Genomic DNA, 22,209 nt, shown 5'->3' with positions numbered 1-22,209 from the left:
GTTTTCAACATACTATATTTTCAACATTACTATAGTCTTGTGTGTTAAATGATAGTCTTATAAATGGCATATTTGATAAGCTGTGCTTTTAAAGGGAAGAATTTAGTCCTAGCATTGGTTGTGAGTACTAGTACACCTGGATTTGTGTCTGTCACCATGTTTTGTTGCCCATGATATTCCTGTTGTTCAAAATTTTCTATTGTGTTCTATCCCTTTTCTTGTTTTTGGGTTGGTTATTCTTCCTCACTTTTTCCTCCCTCCTACTAGTTTACATTTAAATATTTTAAATGCATGCTTACAAAATTTACTATGACTTACTCAGTTAAAAAGAAAGCCAACAAAGATGACCATAAGTCTTCTTCACTTTCTCTGTAATTGTTGTATTTCTGATTTTGACCCCATGAGGCCTGACCATCAATACCATTTTCTATACCAAAGTTTCTTCTGATTTAGGCACATATTCATTATTTTCTTTATTTTTCCTTCCTTCTTTTTTTTCTTTTTTATTAAAGATTTGATTTATTTATTTGACAGAGAGAGAGAGACAGCCAGTAGAGAGGGAACACAAGCAGGGGGAGTGGGAGAGGAAGAAGCAGGCTCCCAGTGGAGGAGCCTGATGTGGGACTCGATCCCAGAATGCCGGGATCACGCCCTGAGCCGAAGGCAGACGCTTAACGACTGAGCCACCCAGGCGCCCCCTTCCTTCTTGCTTTGGAAACCTAACTGGGCCAACTTGCCTCGTGTCTAAAGCACATCCTTTAGAGTTTCTTTTGGTGAAACTCTGTGAGCCAAATTCTCTCAGTCTTTATGTGCTTGCAAACACTTTTATTTTGCTCTCATTATTGAAAGTTATTTCCCCTGATTCTAGGTCGATCATTATTTTTTATTGAGCAACTTGACGATATTGCTCCATTATCTTCTGGCTTCCACTGTTGCTGTTAAGAAGTAGTGTTTTTTTTTTTTTTTAAGATTTTATGTATTTATTTGACAGAGAGAGACAGTGAGAGAGGGAACACAAGTGAGGGGAGTGTGAGAGGGAGAAGCAGGCTTCCCGTCAAGCAGGGAGCCCCTTGTGGGGCTCGATCCCAGGACCCTGGGATCATGACCTGAGCCGAAGGCAGACGCTTAATGGCTGAGCCAACCAGGCGCCACAAGAAGTAATTTGTTATTCTACTTTTTGTTTCTATTGACTAATCTCTCTTTTTTTTACCATGTCTGCTTTTTGAGATTTTTTTCCCTTTGACGTTCTCTAACTTCACTATAATCTGCCTAGATGTATATTACTTTTTCCCACCCTCAGCTTTATTGAGGTGTAATTGACAAATTAAATTGTATGTATTTAAGGTATACAATGTGGTGTTTTGACAGATGTGAACACGGTGAAATGATTACCGCAATCGAGCTGGTTAACATCCATCACCTCGCATAACAATCATTGTTTTGTATGTATGGTGAAAATGCTTACAATCTACTCTCTCTGCAAATTTCAGATATATGATATGATATATGATATGGTGTTATTAACTATAGTCACCATGCTGCACATTCGATCCTCAGAACTTATTCATTGTGCATAACTGAAAGTTTGTTCCCCTTGACCAACATCTCCCCATTTTCTCCACCCCTCAGCCCCCCGCAACCACTATTCTACTCTCTGCTTTTATGAATTCAACTTTTTTTAGATTCCACATATAAGTGAGATCATGTAGTATTTGTCATTCTATGTCTGGCTTATGTCATTTAGCATAATGCCCTCCAGGTTTATCCATAAGTATTACTTTTTATTGACCTATTGGGAACTTATTGGGCATCCTGAATCAGAAGACTGTTGACCTTTGTCACGTCTGGGTAAGTCTCCACTATTACCTTTTCCAACATTACTCTTCCCCATTTCCTCCTCTACTTTAGGAATTATGCTTAAATGTTTGGTATCCTCCAAACAACTTTGCTAACCATGCTTTCGTATTTCCTTTCTTTTTTTCTTTCTGTACTGCATTCTGCATAATTTCTCAGCTCTGTTTTCTAGTTCATTAATGCTTTATTCAGCTTTGTCTAATCTTTTATTAAAACTTCCTCTGAGTTTGAAAGTCTATTTTTTTTTTTACTTTTCAGCTGTGGAATTTCTATTTGGTTCAAGGCAAATTACTTCAGCATTTACCTAAGCATTATAATTAGCATTTACTAATTCTAGATACCTGTGGGCACTATTAGTTTGGGGTAATTTGAAGCCACATCCTTCGCCTGGAGTTTACTTGACTACACAAATGGTGTCCAATGGGGCTCAAACTCACCTGGGGGCTAGATTGTCATTAAGAATTCTCATGGACTGGGGCGCCTGGGTGGCTCAGTCGTTAAGCGTCTGCCTTTGGCTCAGGGTGTGATCCCAGAGTCCTGGGATCAAGCCCCACAGCAGGCTCCTCCACTGGGAGCCTGCCTCTTCCTCTCCCACTCCCCCTGCTTGTGTTCCCTTTCTCGCTGGCTGTCTCTCTCTCTCTGTCAAATAAATAAATAAAATCTTAAAAAAAAAAAAGAATTCTCATGGACTTTTCACCCAACAGAATTTCAAGAAAGGCAGTTTTCCTTTCTTGTTTTCTCAGAGCGATGGTGATGGGTTTTTTGTTTTGTTTTGTTTTATTTGTTTTTAGTGATGGTCTTTCATCTGTTGTTTAGAGTCCCTTTTTTATGATTCTGTTAGACTCCGCCTCATCTTTACCTGGCCTAGGATTTGTTTCTTGTTCCCTGCTGGGAGTGACTCTTTAAAAAGTAGGAAAAATAGGGGCGCCTGGGTGGCACAGCAGTTAAGCGCCTGCCTTCGGCTCAGGGCGTGATCCCGGCGTTATGGGATCGAGCCCCACATCAGGCTCCTCCGCTATGAGCCTGCTTCTTCCTCTCCCACTCCCCCTGCTTGTGTTCCCTCTCTCGCTGGCTGTCTCTATCTCTGTCAAATAAATAAATAAAATCTTTAAAAAAAAAAAATAAAAAAAAATAAAAAAATAAAAATAAAAAGTAGGAAAAATAAAATAAGGTAAAAACAGAAAGAGGTAAATCGTAAGAGACTCTTAGCTATAGGAAACAAACTGAGGGTTGCTGGAGGGGAGGTGGGTGGGGGGATAGGGTAATTGGGTGATGGTAATTAAGGAGTGCACTCATTATAATGAGTACTGGGTATTATGTGCAACTGATGAATCACTAAATTCTACCTCTGAAAGTAATAATACACTATATGTTAACTAAATTGAATTTAAATAAAAATTTAAAAAGAAATAAAAAGTAAAAAGCATGGGGCGCCTGGGTGGCACAGCAGTTGGGCATCTGCCTTCAGCTCAGGGCGTGATCCCGACGTTGTGGGATCGAGCCCCACGTCAGGCTCTTCCGCTATGAGCCTGCTTCTTCCTCTCCCACTCCCCCTGCTTGTGTTCCCTCTCTCGCTGGCTGTCTCTATCTCTGTCAAATAAATAAATAAAATCTTAAAAAAAAAAAAGAAATAAAAAGTAAAAAGCAAACCTCCAGATCACAACTGCCTGGCAAGTGTGCTCGTGGTGAGAGCTGATCTTAGCATTCTGACCAGTCTGGCTTCTTATGTTCACTTGGTTTGGGGTCCCAATGATTCTTTTCTTTCTTTTGAGATTATTAATGCATTTAACAAATATTTTAAAGAAATTACTTGGTAATTTTTTTCAGTTGCTTTCAGCAAGCAGGTCAGTCCTGATATTTAGTTCATCATATTCCTAGAAATGACATCACCATCAGGCTCTTTAAAGGTTTTATTTACTTCTGTAACCAAATTTAAAATTCAACTTTAGTTGCAGGCAGCATACATTGACTTGGAATATACATTCTCTGTGATATGCATATCTAGCTCTTATATAACGTAAAAAAGTGCTGCACAAATTTTGCATAATGATAGCATTTGGTGTTCAAAATAGTCTCTGCTTTTAATAAGGTAAGCTCTCTGTAATAAATGCATATTTGCAAAGTTCTCTGATCCATGGGTATCTTCAGAGGAGAGACTCCCAATAGCTGGACATTTTGGGTCAGCCCCTTGCAATAAGGGGAGAGCTTGGGTCAAACCAAGACCTAGTCCTTCTGCCTGGATAAACATAGGCCTAAAGAGCATATCCATGGGTGATCTGGGCCACCGCTAGCCCCACTTGAACTAGTTCAGGCAAGTGCATAATTAACATTGTTTAAAAATTTTCAAGGAAGGAAATTGGAAACTTCTTTCTGGACTCCACTTGCCAGACCCCCAACTGGAAAGGGGTACTCTGTGTGACCTGGCAGCTAGTAGCCTTAGTGGTAGTTGTTGGTACAAAGGTCAGAGTCCCCCTCCGACCCCCTTATGAAAACGGGGGTCATTGGAAAGATACCATGAACTCAAGATGGAGCTGGCAAGGATCCAAGGTGGAAGTAGGACTGGCTGCATCCTATTTCTCTCTTTTATGGACATACAGTATCTCCCTCATCTGTTTCTGCTTCTCTCTTTTCATTTGCTCCTCTCTACCATCTCAATTCCTCTGCTTATTCAATGGTTTCTGCTTCGTCATGGCTTCAGCTTACATATGTCTCTGGCACTGATCCAAATACCAGTTCCCAGAGGGGGAAATCTTGTGACCATGTTCATCATATCTTGTGAAGCCTACACAAGCCGTTAGACTAGCTTCCCTTGAGTCATGGGCCCACCCCTGACAAATCAGCTGTGGTTAGGTCGTATGGCAGAGTCCACTGACACAAAAATGGCTAATAGGAAGGCTGCCTTCCAGCAGAGGCTGGGGCCTGGGCGAGGCTATGTAGAAGAGAATACTTCAAAGGGGCTTGGTCCGTCCAAGAGAGGACAAATGCCTATTGTTGAGATTTGAACCAGTATCCTGCAGAGCAAAGGTAGTTGGTGATTGCATCCTAACTGACAATCACATACATGTTTATGGCTTTCCAAATGAGCAACTCATTCCTCCTTCTTGCTAGTTTCTAGGCACCTTTACCTTCTACAGCTTCTCATGGCACTGGGCATTTTATAAGGACATAGAGAGGGCCTGTCCTTTCTGTTGTTCTAACAATGCTCTACACTGACAAGGCCTCACCAAGGCCCAGGGACTAGGAGCAAAGTATATATCCTTGCCTAAGAACATTTAGAGGTTCCTCCAAAACATCAAGTTTATGCCCCTGTGCACAATTCTGGAATTCAAAAAGCTCTGAAAACTCAAAGATTTTAATAACTTACTCAGGGAGAATCCTGATCTTACCTGAACTCACTGGGTGGCATACATTCACCTTGATCTAATGTGAAGCTGCTTCCGGTTTTTATTTATCCCACTTAGTGTGAATGTATACATTTTCTGTAGGAATGTTAACAGACTTGATTGAATGGTGCCTCAGATGCTGCAGGTGTTTATATAATATACTCTATTTGCACCACATTACCTTTTTAAATCAGAAAAACACCTCAATTTCAAAAACATAGCTGGCCCCAAGCGTTTCAAATAAGGGATTGTGGACTTGACCCATTGAAAACAAGTAATAAATATACGACAGACAAATAAACAATAAAAGGGAGTTGGAGTGGAAGGAGACACAGAATAAATAAAGTTGAAATCTAAGAAGCATTAATACGGGAGGCGACTCTGCCATTATTTACCTTTGCGTTCCCATAGGCAAGTTCCTCCACCTGCTCGACCCTCAGCTTTCTCTTCTCCAAAATGAAGAGATCACAGTTGGATTATTTCTGCAATGCCTTCCATGTTTACAGTTCTGTAATTCTGTGGTTCTAATTCCTTTTTTCAAAGCAGTTCTTCCCATCTGGCAGCAACCAAGATGTGGCAACATTTTGTCAAGGCATTTTCGGTGGACGTGCTACTGCATTGTCCTTTCGCATTTCACACAGTTAAGATAAACTCAAACATACTCATCGCTTTGACTAACCATTTCTCCAGTTTTCTTAAAAAAACAAAACAAAACAAAACAAAACCAAAAAACAACACTGAGCACTTTCAATTGGTTATAAGTGAGTTTTTGCATTCAGCTGTTGCATAATTATTAAATAATTGATTTTACTTCCTTCTGCATACATGATGATTTCTATTTATCCTGCAAAGACATAAAGAGAGAGCATTAGGTCATTTTTACAAGAGTATTTGAGCCAGGACTCAGAATTGCTCATTCTTGACAGGTGTGCTGAGATCACTTCCCTAGTTCTATTTTGAAGATAAAGTTCCTTTGTTACCTTGGATCATGGTTTGAATTAGGTTAACTTCTCTCTTTTTTTCTGATTTATATGACGAGGTGATTGCTTAAAGATGGCAATTCTCCTACAGTACCGATCCTGACGAATGGTACCACTCTGTCATCTAAGGCAGAACCTTGGGATTCATCCAGGACCTTTCCCTCTCCCTTACCACCCACATGTTCAATTAATCACCAAGACCTGCTGATTTTTTTTTTAAGTTACCCTATGTTTCTGGCCTACAAAAAATCTGACAGCATAATGTAAATGACATCCCTCTACCAATCTTCAAGTTTGTGAAATTGTAGCATTTTGTCACAAATCTATAAACCTCAGGTTTTTGTTTTTTAAAAAATAAATAGAACATTACAGACAAAGTTGAAACCCCCAGTGTAACTCTCTCCAATTTCATTCTCCTCTCTCCATTCCAGAGGAAACCTCAGTCCTGATTTTGGTGTTTATAATTTCTTTGGTGTTGGTCCTACTATATATTGTGCTGGATGTTTTAATGTTAGTATTTTATATTGTTTGTATTCACCTGCAGCTTGTTTTTCCCATTCAGCATTGTTCTTGAGACCTTCCAAGAGCTAGACATTTAAGTCTACGTTCGTTCCCCCCTTCTCCATGGGAGATATGTTCCAGAACCAACCGCAGATAGTTCTGAACCCTTTATATACTGTGTTCTTTCCTATATATACACACCTCTGATGAAGTTTAATTTATAAATCAGGCAAAGTAAAATTAACAACAATAACTAACAATGAAATAGAACAATTATAACAGCATGCTGTAATACAAGTTGTGTGAATGTGGTCTCTCCCTCTCAAAATATCTTACTGTCCTGTACTCTCCCTTCTTCCCGTGACGCTGGGGGACGATAAGATGCCTGCCCATGAAACGAAGTGAGGTGAGTGAGGTGGGCGTTGTGGCACAGCTCTAGGCTAGGCTACTACTGACCTTCTGATACTGTGTCAGAAGGAGCATCTTCTGCCTCCTGACCACGGGTGACCACAGGTAACAAACTGTGGAAAGCAGAACTACAGATGGGGACGGTGGGACAACTGGGGTTCATTCTTTTGAACAGCCGTATTGTGCTCTGTTAGACGAATATTGACATCACTTATTCATACTCTCGCTAATGGACATTTAGATCATTTCTAATTTTTTATCATTAGACACTGCTGCAATAAACATCCATGTGCCCAGATCCTTGTGCAAACAGGTGTATGAGAGCTTCTCTAGGGATCAGTGGGGTGTAGCACCAGTGTCCACACACTAGTGTGATGCAAAACCGTGATTTCTCTTAGCACACTTTTTGGTCGCAGGGTTATAAGCTTCCTCTTTTTGGAACCGCTAAACAAATCTTTTGATACTATAGAAAATCTTTCTGCCTGTTTCAGGAAGTAAGCCTTAGAAGGGTTACCAGGACGTGATGCAGCGTCAGTATGGGTTGACTGGTAGTAGTATGTGTGTATTTGAGGTACCCTTCACTCCCAGCTCCCAAACGAAGGGCGGTTGTGACACCATTGCTTTGTTTTCTCGTAAGTGCTTTTATCTTCTCAAGATTCCTGTTATTGATGACCAGACTTCTAGTTTCAATTTAATTTTTTTTAACTTTTTATTTTGAAAAAATTTTGGACTTACTGAAAAGTTGCAAAAAGAATGCAGAGTGTTCCCATAAGCCTTTCACCTAACTTCACCTAAGGTTAGCATTGTGTGTAACCAGAGTACAGTTATGAAAACTAACATTGGTACAGAACCATTAACTTAATGGCTTTATTTGGATGTACCAATTTTCCGTTAATGTCTCTTTGTGTTCCAGGATCCCACCCAGGGTCCTATGTTGTATTGCAGTTAGTTGTCATGTTGCCTCCACTACCTCTGGTTTATGACCCGTGTCTTGGTCTTCCCTTGTTTTTCGTGACCTTGACATTCTTAAGGAGTACTTGATAGTTATCCTGTAGAAAATCCCCCAATCTGGGTTTGTCTGGTGTTTTGCTCACAATTAGATTGGGGTTGTGGATTTTTGGAAAGAAGACCTTGCAGAGCCAAGTGCCTGTCTCATCTTATGAGATTATGGGGGCGGGGGTACATGATGTCCACATGACATCGCTGGTGATAGTAACCTCCATCTCTCTAGTAATGTTGGGTTTGCCAGATTTCTCCACCGCAAAGTTACTTTTCCCTTTCCCTACTCTGTTGTTTGGAAGTGAGTCTCTAGGTCTGGCCTAACCTTGATGGGGAGGAAGTAGGGATCAAGTTCCACCTCCTGGAGTGAGGGTATCAACATGTATTGTTTGGAATTCTTTTGTAAGGAGTATTTGTCACTTCTCCCCTATTTATTTGTTTATTCAATTATTCATCTTACATTACGGACTTGTATATTTATTTTGTACTTTGGGTTAATATTCCAGTATTGCATTGCTTAGTTTATGATTCAGATTGTTCTGGCTTTGGCCACTGGGAGCCCTTTCAGGTTGGCTCCCGTGTCCCTTTGACACACACTTCCTTACTTTCTTCCACCAAGTTTAGCCTCCATTGGTGGGTGTTCTGTGACGGTTATGTCTGTAGGGCCCTAATGGTGATTTCCTATTTCCCTCTCTCACTTCAATCAAGATAAATGAAAGAGACTTAGGATTTATTATTTTTTCTTTTACACAGGCTTTGATTCCTCTTCCTAATTTCAGAAATTGAATGTATTCCCCCCAAATATGGGACTATAAAAGAGACCTGGGCTTGAATATTTCCATTCTGACAGTTCGGGCTATTTGGCATTAGACTTCTCTGAGCCTTTAATTTCCTTTGTATCCCAGAGGTATAAATACCTACCTTACAAAATTATCAGAAGATCTAAATGACCATATAGAGCCGAGGGTCCATTTCTCGAGTCTCTATTCTGTTCCATTGGTCAATGTGTCTGTTTTTGGGCCAGTACCATGCTGTCTTGGTGATCAGAGCTTTGTAGTAGAGCTCGAAGTCAGGCAACGTGATGCCCCCAACTTTGTTCTTTTTCAAAATTTCTTTGGCGATTCGGGGTCTTTTCTGGTTCTACACAAATTTTAGGATTGTTTGTTTCAGCTCTTTGAAAAATGTCATTGTTATTGTGATTGGGATGGCATTGAAAGTGTAGATTGCTTTGGGTAGACATTTTAACTATGTTTATTCTTCCGATTCATGAGCATGGAATGGTTTTCCATCTTTTTGTGTCTTCTTCAATGTCTTTCATCAGTGTTCTGTAGTTTCTAGAGTATAGATCCTTTACCTCTCTGGTTAAGTTTATTCTGAGATATCTTATGATTTTGGGCAACTAATCTTTGACAAAGCAGGAAAAAACATCCAGGGGAAAAAAGACAGTCTCTTCAATAAATGGTGCTGGGAATATTGGACAGCTACATGCAAAAGAATGAAACTTGACCACTCTCTCACACCATACACAAAGATAAACCCCAAATGGATGAAAGACCTCGATGCGAGACAGGAATCCATCAAAATCATAGAGGAAAACATAGGCTGTAACCTCTTCGACATTGGCCACAGCAACTTCTTTCATGACACGTCTCCAAAGACAAGAGAAACAAAAGAAAAAATGAACTTTTGGGACTTCATCAAGATAAAAAGTTTCTGCAGCAAAAGAAAGTCATCAAAACAAAGAGGCAACCCACGCAGTGGGAGAAGATATTTGCAAATTAAACTACAGATTAAAGGGTGGTATCTAGGGGCACCTGGTCAGTTGTTAAGTGTCTGCCTTTGGCTCAGGGCGTGATCCCGGCGTTCTGGGATCGAGCCCCACATCAGGCTCCTCCACTGGGAGCCTGCTTCTTCCTCTCCCACTCCCCCTGCTTGTGTTCCCTCTCTCGCTGGCTGTCTCTCTCTCTGTCAAATAAATAAAGAAAATCTTTAAAAAAAAATAAAAGGTGGTATCCAATATCTATAAAGAACTTCTCAAACTCGATACTTGAGAAACAAATAATCAAATCAAAGAATGGGCAGAAGATATGAACAGACACTTTTCCAATGAAGACATACAAATGGCTAACAGACATGTGAAAAAGTGTTCAAATCATTAGCCATTAGGGAAATTCAAATCAAAACCACATTGAGATACCACCTTTCGCCAGTTAGAATGGCAAAAATTGACAAGGCAGGAATCAACAAATGTTGGAGAGGATGTGGAGAAAGGGGAACCCTCTTACACTGTTGGTGGGAATGCAAGTTGGTACAGCCACTTTGGAAAACAACGTGGAGGTCCCTTAAAAAGTTAAAAATAGAGCTACCCTATGACCCAGGAAGTTCTTAATACCAAAGAAGGTGGGTATTGTCATCCTTGTTTCCACCAACACTGTTCCTGCCCCCACACAGCCTCCAGAGACTATATTCTAAAACACAAACTCTGATAATGATGTGACCGTGCTCGGGTTTTTCCATTGCTGCTTGGCACTGTCAGTGGTGTTTCCCAAGCCTGGCTATTGACCAGAATCAAATGAGGAACTTTAAAAGCCACATGTTAACTCAGTCTTACTGACTGGGATTTTGGTGGGGTGGGTTCAGCCCTTATCTGTACTCCGGAGAAGTGAGCCTGGGGGGTCCACCACAGTAGGCGTGAATCTGGGGCCTGGTCCGAAGGCCAACGGTGGTTCTCACTTGGGCTGCTGACGGTAGTAAAGAGGGGATCCCTGCCCCGACCTTGAAACAGCAAGGTAGTGCCAAAGCGTGAGATGAGGAGTCAGGCTAATAGTTTCTAGATATTCCACTTAGTATTCGTGTGATCCTGCTTAGTCAGCTGCCTTTTATAGAGAGAGTCTGTTCTTGGGGACCTTTTTCATTTAAAAAGTGCACAAAGACTACTTTTCTAGCGGGAACAAATAGAATGATTATTGTATGCACTTTCTCTAATACAACCTTGGACTCCTTTTCACCTTTAACTCTCATACTTGCCAGAGTGCTCACTCTCTCTTTGATTCAGTACACACACACATACACATATTACAAGATGATTAGCGCAATAAGATTAGTTAACACCTCCATCACCTTACATAATTACTGTTTTGGGATTTGTGTGTGTGTGTGTGTATGGTGATAACATTGAAGATCTACTCTCTTAACAACTGTCACGTATATATGATTAATTATAGTCACCATACTGTACGTTACATCCTGGCACTTACTCATCTCATAACTGGAAGTTTGTATGCAACATCTCCCCATTTCCCCCACCCCTCAACCCCCACCAACCACCATTCTACTCTCTGTTTCTATGATTTTGTTTCTTTTTTAGATTCCACACACAAGTGAGAACATACAGTTATCTGTCTCTGTCTGACTTCTTTTGCTTAGCAAAATGCCCTCAAGGTCCGTGCATATTGTTGCAAATGGCAGGATTTCCTTCTTTCTCATGGCTAAATAATACCCTATTATTATACACCACACCACATCTTCTTTCTCCTTTGGTTCATCGATGGACACTTAGGTTGTTCCCATTTATTGGTTATTGTGAATAATACTGCAGTAAACATGGGCGCAGCTAGCTCTTTGGGATAGTGATTTTATTTCCTTCTCCGTATCCTCACCAACACTCGTTATTTTTCATCTTTCTGAGGCTAGCCGTTCTGACAGGTCTGAGGTGACATCTCATTGTAGTTCTGATTTGCATTTCCCTGACGATGAGTGACATTGAGCATCTTTTTATGTGCCTGTTGGTCATCTGATGTCTTCTTTGGCAAAATGTCTATTCAGATCCTTAGCTGGAATGGACCTGAAAGCTTCTGTCACTTTTCAGAGGAGAAAACTGAAGCACGGAAAGGCAACTTTCTCAGAATCACACAATTGCATAATGCCAGAAGCCAGGCCGTGGAATCCAGTCTTCTTTCTGCAAGCTTTGGTTTCTTTTCTTCCACGTCACCTTCCTCTCCGTGGAGGTGAGGCCCCAGAGTGCTGACAGATCTGGGCAGCACACTCCTGAGAGCTCATGCATGTCACTGGCAAGACCTGGAACAGCTTTCAACACAAAGGTGGTTCCAGATTCTGGAGGAAATTTTCCATTTTTCTGCATTGTCTGGGTTAAACCACTGTGACAAATGACCTTATAGCATTGTCTACCTTTGCAAAACAAGTAGCAAGAAGTACTCTTAAGTATTAGGTGTCGATACCCACATCCAAACAAGACCCTCCAGATAACAGACACGGAGACTTTGAGCAGTTAATATTAACCACGTTTTCTGATCTGTTGTTGCCTTTTCGCTTTTATTTCCAACCTTTTGCAGGCCAGAAGGTAAAAGGTTAGGAGGTGTCTTACTATAGGCAATGCTGGGATTTGGTTTGAACTCCATCCCATATGTTTCTTTCTTTTCTTGTATGTTGGTATGCATGTTAGAGGGACTTATTTACACTAATTCATTGACCCAAACCTTAGAGAAACTGTCTAAACATGATCATAAAACATTAAGATCCTCGTAAAACAAGAAGGCCACATCAGCAGTGCCTTCACCCAGACACGTCACAGCACTGTCAGTGGAGACTTGGGAACCTCTGAGGACCTGTGGACACTTAGGAGCCATACTTTGGGTTGTGCCTCCCGATGGTGGCAGAGGAAAGTGGATACCCCATGTATACTCATCCTTAACATTTGGAGTCCTTAACCTTTCCCCAAGTGAACCCAGGCCCCCCTTCCCCCAAAGGGTGAGAACCACCTCCTCCTGCAGATGGGTTTGGACACCAGCAACTTGAAAAATAGGACAATAAACACTGTATATAGATGCATAGGAAAAAAAAATAAGTGGCTGAGACCTAGACAAGTAATTTGTTTTTAAATGCGATGGTGACAGAGGCGCCGCTGAAAAGTTCACAAATGTGCCCACCTAATTTTATCATCTCTTGTTTATATCCTGAATGAAGAGGTTCGTGTTACTAAATTGGAAGTGAAAAAGTCAGTAAGAGTTTAAACTGGGCAGAGGTGCGGGATAGCAGCACATTAAAAGGTTGTCCTTTTCCTTGGCTCCACCCCTTGGTTAGCCCAGCTGCAAAGTTAGTGTGGACTTCTGTCATCTTCTAAAATTCTACCTCTCTGTGGGTGCCTGTATTTCTGGAACACTCACCCAAAATAATAAGGTCGCCCTGTCTCCCCTGGTGTTGATTCTGGGTTGTTTGGGGACCCAGCTTTTCCAAAGGAGTTGGTCTCCGGACTTTCTAGTAAAGGGTGAGTATAGATGTTTTTAAAAGGGGGTGCTGTACCTTTAAATTCTGAAAGTGAACTTGGCTCAGGAAGGCCAGCAGTCAAGGTCCAGCCCCTAGAAGAGAGAATAGCTACAGATTCTCCATCCTCAGTCTTTGCAAGGGGACGGCTGTGCCAGCCGGGCGGGCAGGCTCCTGGCAGCATGGCAGTGAAGCTCAGGGCCCTCCTGCTGGTCCTCGCGCTCAGCCTGGCGCAGCCAGCCGCTGCTGGCCGGAAGCTCCTGGTGTTTCTGCTGGATGGTTTTCGCTCAGACTACATCAGTGATGAGGCCCTGGAGTCCTTGCCTGGTTTCAAAGAGATCGTGAGCAGGGGAGTAAAAGTGGATTACTTGACCCCCGACTTTCCCAGTCTCTCTTACCCCAATTACTACACCCTAATGACTGGTGAGTACTGTGTCCTCTTCTGGGTGGGGTGGGCTGGAGTCCAACAGGGAATAATTAGCTCCTGGCATTGAAGTCTGATTTAAATGTTCAGGTTTCCCTAGCCCTTTGGGACACCAAAGTTCTTGGCTGAGACTTTTTTTTTCACAGTAGTGTTGTTTCCCAAAAGTTGTCCCAAGGACCTGTTTTGGTGAGGAGAACAGAAAACTACATGAATAGATGGTGTTAAAAGTAGTTATTTGTTTCACAAATAAAAATTCTAGTTAACTCCGTACTTTCTAAGTTCAAGCTAAAAAGTCAACAGGTCTTTATGTGTTTGTACCAAATTCCTTCTGTCCCTTTGCTCTGCAGTCATCTGTCATCCTGGAGGTGTTTTGGCTTGTTTGCCAATGTGCTAGACTATGAAAATTGCACATGGGATTCCTGGACTAAATGGAGAGAATTTGTATGTCATATCCTGAAGTGTTACTTAGCAAAGCCACTTGCCCCTCTTTTGCCTTCTTGGGCCAAGTAAAATGAAGAAAAAAAAATTGTTTTGTAGTTCAGATTCCCCTCTTTAACTTTTAGTATCTGTTAAAACAAAGCAAAACAAAAACCCTAGCCAACCCAGAGTGTGCTTGGGTTTGGGAAGCTGATTTTTGCCTCAAAATGATCTTCATCAGGGATCGCCAGAACGCCCAATGTGATTGCACAAACTCAGTCCTCTATCTGCGCAATCGAACGTACTTTCTGCTCTCACAGTTGGATTCCTGGGTTCTGGTTTGTTTTTTAGCTAACCTTTGTAAGGGCCAGCAAGAGGCTCTCAGAAAGAATTTAGCAAACTGTCCAGGGAGGCTGTTAAGAACGCACTGTTACTGCTGCTTATGCAGGACTTAGCTGCGTGCTCTGAGCACAGGGAAAACTCTCTAAATTATGTTAACAAGAAAGGGATGAGAACGCTTATATCTTATCATGGCTGTCCACACCGAGGCAAACCCAAAGCAGTCTAGAAAGACAAATGGATATCTCTGACTTCATGTGCGGGTACTGGGTACATGTGTACATAAAAATGCCATAAAATTAAGGGGGGAAGATACTTTGGAGAATTAGAAATGAAAAAAAATCCAGACAGCACACAGGCAAGGAATTTATTTGCTTATTTTTTAATTTCCCCCAACAGACAAACAACCAGCCTCTGTAAGATCAAGAGGATGAACAAAAGTCCTCTCGTCCTCACTTGGCATGCTTCTCCCCTTGCAGGGAGCCGGTTCGCAGGCTGCTGGGTCACACATAGATGTTATTGTGTGTCACAGCCTGACTTCAGTTCTGTCCCGGGAGTTTCACACACGCAGACCACCCCCCTCCAGTTGTCTTTCAGAGCCTTGCTGGGAGACCCAATTCATAAAGTGCCACGTGCAGTTTTCTCCATCCCAGTGGAAAATGAACAAAATCCATTTTAGAAAGCCAGGCTCCAATGAGGAAAAGGGGACCATTGCAGCCTCCACAGAGAAACCAAGCCAGTGGCATGGCCTTTTGTTCGTCAGACCCACATTCTTGATATTGGCACAAGGGATAATTGGCACCAAGCATCAGTCACACAGAGACACACCTTCTTCTCAGGCTAGGGGTGTTTTCCCTTGTGTACTCATGACGGAACAGCCCTTCCCGTGGTGGTACAGTCAGTGCCCATGAGTGTCTGGCAAAGATGTCACCTTCACTGTCAAACTGAGGCTAGCCTGCAGAAGCCATAGAGCTCTATGTGTGTTCTGCCTCAATATTTCTAGATGATAAGATGTATTGTTTGAAAGCCTTACTTACGTTGGCTTTCCCACTTTTATAGAAGCAATGTTTTTTTAAAGATTTATTTATTTGAGAGAGAGCGAGAGCATGAGCAGGAGGGACAGAGGGAGAGGGGGAGAGACTCTCAAGCAGACTCCACACTAAGCACGGAGCTCCAAGTGGGACTCGATCTCATGACCCTGAGATCACCACCTGAGCTGAAACCAAGAGTCGGATGCCTAACCAACTGCGCCACCCAGGCGCCCCTTTGGAAGCAATATTGTACACAGAATGTGTCTAGCAAGGCTCATGTTCACGCGCACATGTCTTTGGGTTTGTCTCATACCTACCAAGTGAAGAGTGAACGTATGGCTTAGAGCAGACTGGGGGCCAGGAGGTGCCAGGCCATGAAGCTGCTATCATCTCCACTGCCCTGGAACAGACTTGGGGCTACATTTAGACTATTCCTCCCAATAGCCATGCTTAGTTTTCCACCTGATGTTGAAAAATTCCTCTGTTTTCATTTAAGGAAGGATATAGCCATTGGGAATTGTACTTAAACATATGGTTTGAGCATTTGAGCATTTTATGAATCGACAAAAGATCCTTTTGGTACTAAAAGATATACTGTTATAAGGTTCATCGGAATTCCTAAGAGAGACTATGATCTCACTTCATTACATGAATTACTGCCCACAAGACATAAAGCCTTTCGTGTTCTTATCTTTGCATAATGAGGAATATTAGGTTATTGGCCTTGGAGCTGGAAAAACTTGGTTGAAGTCCTCTCGGGGTCAGTATGGTGCTGACGACTTCGGGTAGCCCAGTGCACTGCCCTGAGCCTGATCCCTCAGCTTCCAGGTCCCAAGTCAGGCCAAAAATCAGTAACACTTCAGGATATGACATACAAATTCTCTGGCCTGCTCCCAGATGCAGACATGAAAATAAGCAGTGCATAGGGAATTAGAAAAAGTTAGGACTGGCAACTCTTGGGAGGCTGAAATACAAGAAATGAAGCAATGACTGAAACTCTAGAGAGGAGAATTTTGGGGAAGTCACATGGATGGTGATGGGAATGAACAGTCACAGGATGCTTAAGGAACCTGGGAAATCTTCTAGCCCAGTCACTGACATGAAGCCCCTGTGGCTGACTTCTTTTCTCCTTCAAAATATGTTCTGGCATCAGGACAAATGTGAACAAAATCCCAAAAGTGATCAAGAAGATCCATCAAACAATTGATTGCTGGGGATACACAGAATCTTAAAGTAGGGCCTTTCATCCAGGGAGCCCACAATCAAGTTGAGGAGGCGAGACATACCAGGTACCTACTAATACTCTAAGACGAATGAAAAGGACTGAATTGTTTCCATCCTAAATGTATGTATTGAAGTCCCAACCCCTAGTAGCTCAGAATGTAATGTATGTAAAGATACAGTCTTTAAAGAGGTAAGTGGAAGTGAGGCTGTTAGAGAGGGCCCAGCCCAGTCTGACTGATTTCCTTTCAAAAGAGGGAGAGACACCAGGAGTAAATGTACTCAGAGAAAAAGCCATGTGAGGACACAGTGAGAAGGCACCCTCTGCAAGCCAAGGAGAGAGGCCTCACCAGGAACCAAACCTTCGAGCACCTTGACCTTGGATTTTCAGCCTCCAGAATTGTTGTTTGGCTACCCAGTCTGTCCTGTTTTCTTACTCATCTCCAGCAAATGAATGCACAAAGGACCTGAAGGTCATTTCCTTTTTTTTTTTTTTTAAGATGTTATTTATTTATTCGAGAGAGAGAGGACGAAGGGGCAGGGTCAGAGGGAGAAGCAGACTCCCTGCTGAGCAGGGAGCCTGATGCGGGACTCAGTCCTGGGACTCCAGGATCATAACCTGAGCTGAAGGCAGTTGCTTACCCAACTGAGCCGCCAGCTGTCCCCTGAGGGTGCTTTCCTGATATGCCCCTGGAGACCGGAAGGGAGGAGAGTGTTCTTGCAGTTGTAGTAGCATGTGAAGCATTTCGAAGGAGGTGGGCTCTGAGCTGGAATGAAGAGCCCCAAGCATGGCACGTATGTCATTATATCTAACTTTATGCATCAGCTCTCTTTCTGAAGAGCTGTGTGTGGATCAAATTAATTTTAGTTAAAACACAACCACAATGTAAACACAACCACTGCTCTGCTTTCTGTTTCATTTTTAAAATTTAAAAAAAAAAGATTTTATTTATTTATTTGAGAGAGAGAGAGAGTGGGGGAGTGGAGCAGAGGCAGAAGGAGAAGCAGACTCCCCACTGAGCAGGGATCCTGACACAGGACTCGATCCCAGGACCCTGGGATCTTGAGTTGAGCCGAAGGCAGATGCTTAACCTACTGAGCCACCCAGGCGTCCCTGTTTTCTGTTTTAATCTCTTACTGTTGATCTTGTTGTAAAGATCTCTCTCTGAGGTAAATCCGCATTTAAGTAAAGTTTAACATAAAATCCATGGAAAAAAGGCAATGATTTGTTCAATCCAGATCATGGGTAAGAGAAAATGAAAATGTTGGATATTTTTGAGGAAGTATAACTTAGCATCATTTTGTCAAGGCCAACGGCAACATTTGTTTGAAATTCTTGAATACTTCTGATCAAGCATTTGGGGAAAGTGGTCCAGAAATGTCCTGAGTAGCAGGGAAGCTGGTCTAGAATTTAATCTTTACTGAAGATAATCTACCAAGAGACAAACATATGCTGAAACTAGTTTGTCCTGCAATATGTTATTATCAGTTCAACATTTAAACACTTGTAAGTAAAATACAGGGAGTTTGGGTGCCTCACTCCCAAAGAATGTCAGGACCAAAGAATGTCAGGACCAGGACCGAGATTGGAGGGCAGGCGTCAGAGACCAGGTTCTCACACAGCAATTAGCAGGGCTCTGACCCCAGTCCTGGAGTGCCCAGGAGGTCATGCATCAGACCTGGGACCTGGGGACAGAAGTCCCCCCAAGACCAGTCCGGGAGCCTGAATAAAGGTGCTTTATCGATCTTCTACTGGAATCAAAGCAAAGCCAAGGATGTTAACCATTAGAATTAATATTTGTGCCAATCTATTTCCTGTTGCACTCCTAGAAATTACAGGGAAACAAATTCTTCCCAGATATCAAGGATCCAACATTCTGGAGTAAGAGATTGCAGGGTAGGTACGCTTTTCCCTGCTTTTGCGAAAATAGCTGATTTAAATTAAAACCGGCTGTCACTTGGACCAAAAGAAATCAGTGCAGAAAGTACTTGAGAAATCACGTTTTGAACAAAGCCCACCTCCTCAGTCTTCTGGAGAATTCAGGTTTTACCTGGTGGGCTGCCTTTGAACCCCTGCATGCCCACAGCACAAGCAGTGTGGATGCAGCCTCCAGAGCTCTCTCCCTTCCCCTCCCCCAAAGTCAGCATCCGCTCAGAGACATTCACCCCAGCATCTTAGCTTCCCTCGATTTAGAAGCCTCCTTGAATGCATGATATCTGGTGTGCCCTCTACTTTTCCTCTCCTTCTCTCTTGTACAAAATCCAATTCCACTTTTCATTTTCACCAAAGATCTCCTATGGTCAAGCGTCAATCCTTAGGCTTCGATTTCTGGCCCAGAAACAGTGCTGGGCTGGGCCCTGCTTCTCCTTCCTGACAGCTCTCTAGGTTTCCTCTGGTTTTGCCGACCGCTCCTTGGTCTCTTCTGTTGTTCCTCCACATCTTCCTTACCTCGCTTTCTCTGACAACCTGAGAGGGCTGTCCTTTCCAGGTGGATGGCAAAGCCTGTACTCCTCCTACCTCCAGCCCTAGAGTCCACACCCTCTGTTGCCCAGAGCTCCCTAACAGCCCCAGCTCCCTCCACCCCTCTGTCCTACCTTCTGTCTGTCTCCACAGACAACCAGAGTCATCCTTTTACAGCGTGCATCTGATCATACCACTCCTCCATTCAGACCCTCCCATAGATTCTGCTTTCACTCCAGGTAAAACCTGGAGTTCTTTGAGAACTGGCCCATGTGGCCATCCCATCCCTTTCCGGCCTCATTCCTGACCCTCCTCCTCTTGCTGTCTCATCTGTTCCAGGCAGGTGGCCACCTCCAGACACTTCAGCTTGCTGTTTCTTTTGGCTGGAATGCTTTTCCCTAGAAAGAACCCAGGTTTGCTCCACTTCTTTTTTTCAGATTTCTTTCCCAAAGTCACTGCAGTGATCTGCCTTCCCTGCCCACTACCTGACAAGCCTATGTGACTCCATCATTTTCTCCTTCCTCCCTCTCCTTATTTTTCATCTCTGCACCGCAGATTATTTCTTCTGCCTTCTTCAAAGAAAATTTATTTTTGTGAAGTGGTATTATAGTAATGAAAACATTCAGAGTTTCAGGGAACTTGTCAATTATTATTTTGGTTCTAGATAACTCCTAAACTAATAAGAAGGGGAAAAAACCCCTCTGAAATTATGCTTTGCTTTATGAAGGCAATTAACAGCCATTTAGGAGAACTGATTACTAGTTATGTCTAATAATCTTATGTATCTCAAAACATTCATCAATTTTGTTTTAAATTTTGACTATAAGGCTGGAGGCAGCAAGAGGGTGGAAAGGAGAGTCACCACGAGGAGGAGGCTGTGCCAAAGTAGGAGATCAAAGGCCTGGGGCACTGGGAGGAGATTTAACCAGAAAACTAGTCAGCGTAGCCCAAGAAGAGAACCTGATTCTCACCAAGATCGCCGAAGCCAAGAAAGCAGAGGCAACAGCAAAGCTCGAACAAGGCGAATGGTTCAGAACCACCTGAACATCTGTGAGAGGACAGTGAAGGCCAAGTTTCGTGTGGTCCTGGCTGTCAGACCGTGGGTCAGGTCCGGCAAGTTAAAGGGCTGGCAGGGCCATCCTTACGTCTGAGCCCCATCCCAGATTGTTTAAATGGCCAGGCTGGGAACGCAGGTATCATGAAAGGCTCTGTTGACATTTGAAAACATGAGATAGCACTGTAGGCTGTATCGTGTCCCCCTGACCCTGCAAATTTATATCTTGAAGTCCTAACCCCCAATGCCTCATTTGGAGATGAGTGTCTTAAAAAGGTAATTAAGTTAAAATGGGGTCGTTAGGGTGGGCCATAATCCAATATGGCCGATGTCCTTGCAAGAAGAGATTAGGACACAGGTGGGCACAGAGAGAAGCCTGTTTGAAGACACGGGGAGAAGACAGCAGTGTACAGGCCAAGAAGAGAGGTTTTAGAAAAGGCCAACTTTGATGACACCTTGATATCAGATGTCTAGCCCCAGAATTGTGAAAAATAAATTTCTGTTGTGTAAGCCACCTGGTGTGTGGTACTCTGTTATGAGAGCTCTTGGAAACAAATACAGTCAGGAGGGTGACACAAGTCGGCCGACGGAGGAGTGAGGTATTTTTAGACAGACCTCTTCTATCCCCCCATTTACTGGGAGTTTCTGGTGGTTTCCGCCCCAAAATTGAGTTAGTCATGGTGTATTGATTTCCTAGGGCTTCTGTAACAAATGATAACAAACTGGGTGGCTTAAAACACAGGAATTTTTTCCTTCACAGTTCTGGAGGCTGGTGATCAGAAATCGAGGTGTCGGCAGAGCCATGCTCTCTTGGGAGACTCTAGGGGAGAATCTCTTCCGTGCTTTTCTCTTAGCTTCTGGTGTTGCCAGCAATCCTTGGTCTTCCCTGCCCTGCAGATGCACTGATGTCTCCCTGTGGTCTCTGCCTCTGTTGTCTCCTGGTGTTCTCCCTGTGTGTCTCCGTGTCTCTTCTCTTCTTACGAGGACACCAGTTATACTGGATTAGGGCCCATCCTAGTGACTTCATTTTAACTGGAATACATCTGTAAAGACCTTTTTTCTAAAGAGGGTCCCACTCACAGGTACAATTGGATAGGACTTCCACATGTTTGGGGGGACACAATTCAACCCCTAACACATGGTGGAGTGGAAAGAGCTGTGAATTTGTTGCAGAAGACCTGATTTCATCTATTCTGTCACCTCTTAACTTTCAGAGTTTGAACAAGTTCTTTTGAGTTTGAACATTATCTGTCAGTAGAATGGAGAAAGGAAAAGTAACCCAGCAGGCTTGTTGGAGGACAGAACAGGACACCTCGTGTAAAGCCACCATTATAAAAACTGTACCTATCACACACTTTATCACTAAGATCAGGCTAAATTATGTTGTAATAACAAGCTGTATCAGAGGCTTACAACCAAGGTTTATCCCTCACTCATGTACACGGACTTTGAGGATTAACTCTGCGCCATTTCCTCTTCATTTTGAGACCCAGGCTGAAAAAACAACTTCTACATGAGACGTGCTGCTCCTGTGGCTAAGGGAGAGAGGGAACATGGCAGAATGACGTGGTAATGCTTAGGACCTCTGCTCAAGGCGGCACAAGCCACATGCACTCATTCCACTGGCCAGTGGCGCAGGGGTGCATCATCCTCTCACAGTGGGGGCAGGAATTGTCCTGATCATTAATGCAGTGTATCACATGCACTGAGCGGGCATTCGTTGCCTTTTATAGGAAGCTTGTGGGTCTTTGTGAGAAGGAATGGCATAGAGTGCCTGCAATGCAGGAGAGGGAAGTATTATTGGGAGTTACAGTGGGCTTGAACTTTTTCATTTAGTTCCAGTAGAACTAAACATTG

General features: G+C 42.9%; 1 protein-coding gene across 4 annotated transcripts in view; it reads left to right on the top strand.

Annotated features, from left to right (window-relative positions):
* The window catches only part of ENPP6 (ectonucleotide pyrophosphatase/phosphodiesterase 6), a 168,202-nt gene that overhangs the window by 41,147 nt on the left and 104,846 nt on the right, over window positions 1-22,209 (top strand). Inside the window, exon 1 of one of the 4 annotated variants that reach the window (XM_048226260.2) lies at window positions 13,435-13,828. The exons of 2 other annotated variants lie outside the window; for them this stretch is intronic. In XM_048226260.2, coding sequence (XP_048082217.2) covers window positions 13,588-13,828 — 241 coding nt within the window. In that variant the 5' untranslated portion in view covers window positions 13,435-13,587. Of the gene's footprint in view, window positions 1-13,434; window positions 13,829-22,209 lie in introns of those variants that run through there. One more of the 4 variants, XM_026508575.4, reaches the window with a different exon arrangement.

This window comes from Ursus arctos, unplaced genomic scaffold (genome assembly GCF_023065955.2).
Source record: "Ursus arctos isolate Adak ecotype North America unplaced genomic scaffold, UrsArc2.0 scaffold_27, whole genome shotgun sequence".
NCBI classification, from domain to species: domain Eukaryota; kingdom Metazoa; phylum Chordata; class Mammalia; order Carnivora; family Ursidae; genus Ursus; species Ursus arctos.
This window is presented reverse-complemented; position numbering and strand designations above follow the sequence as displayed.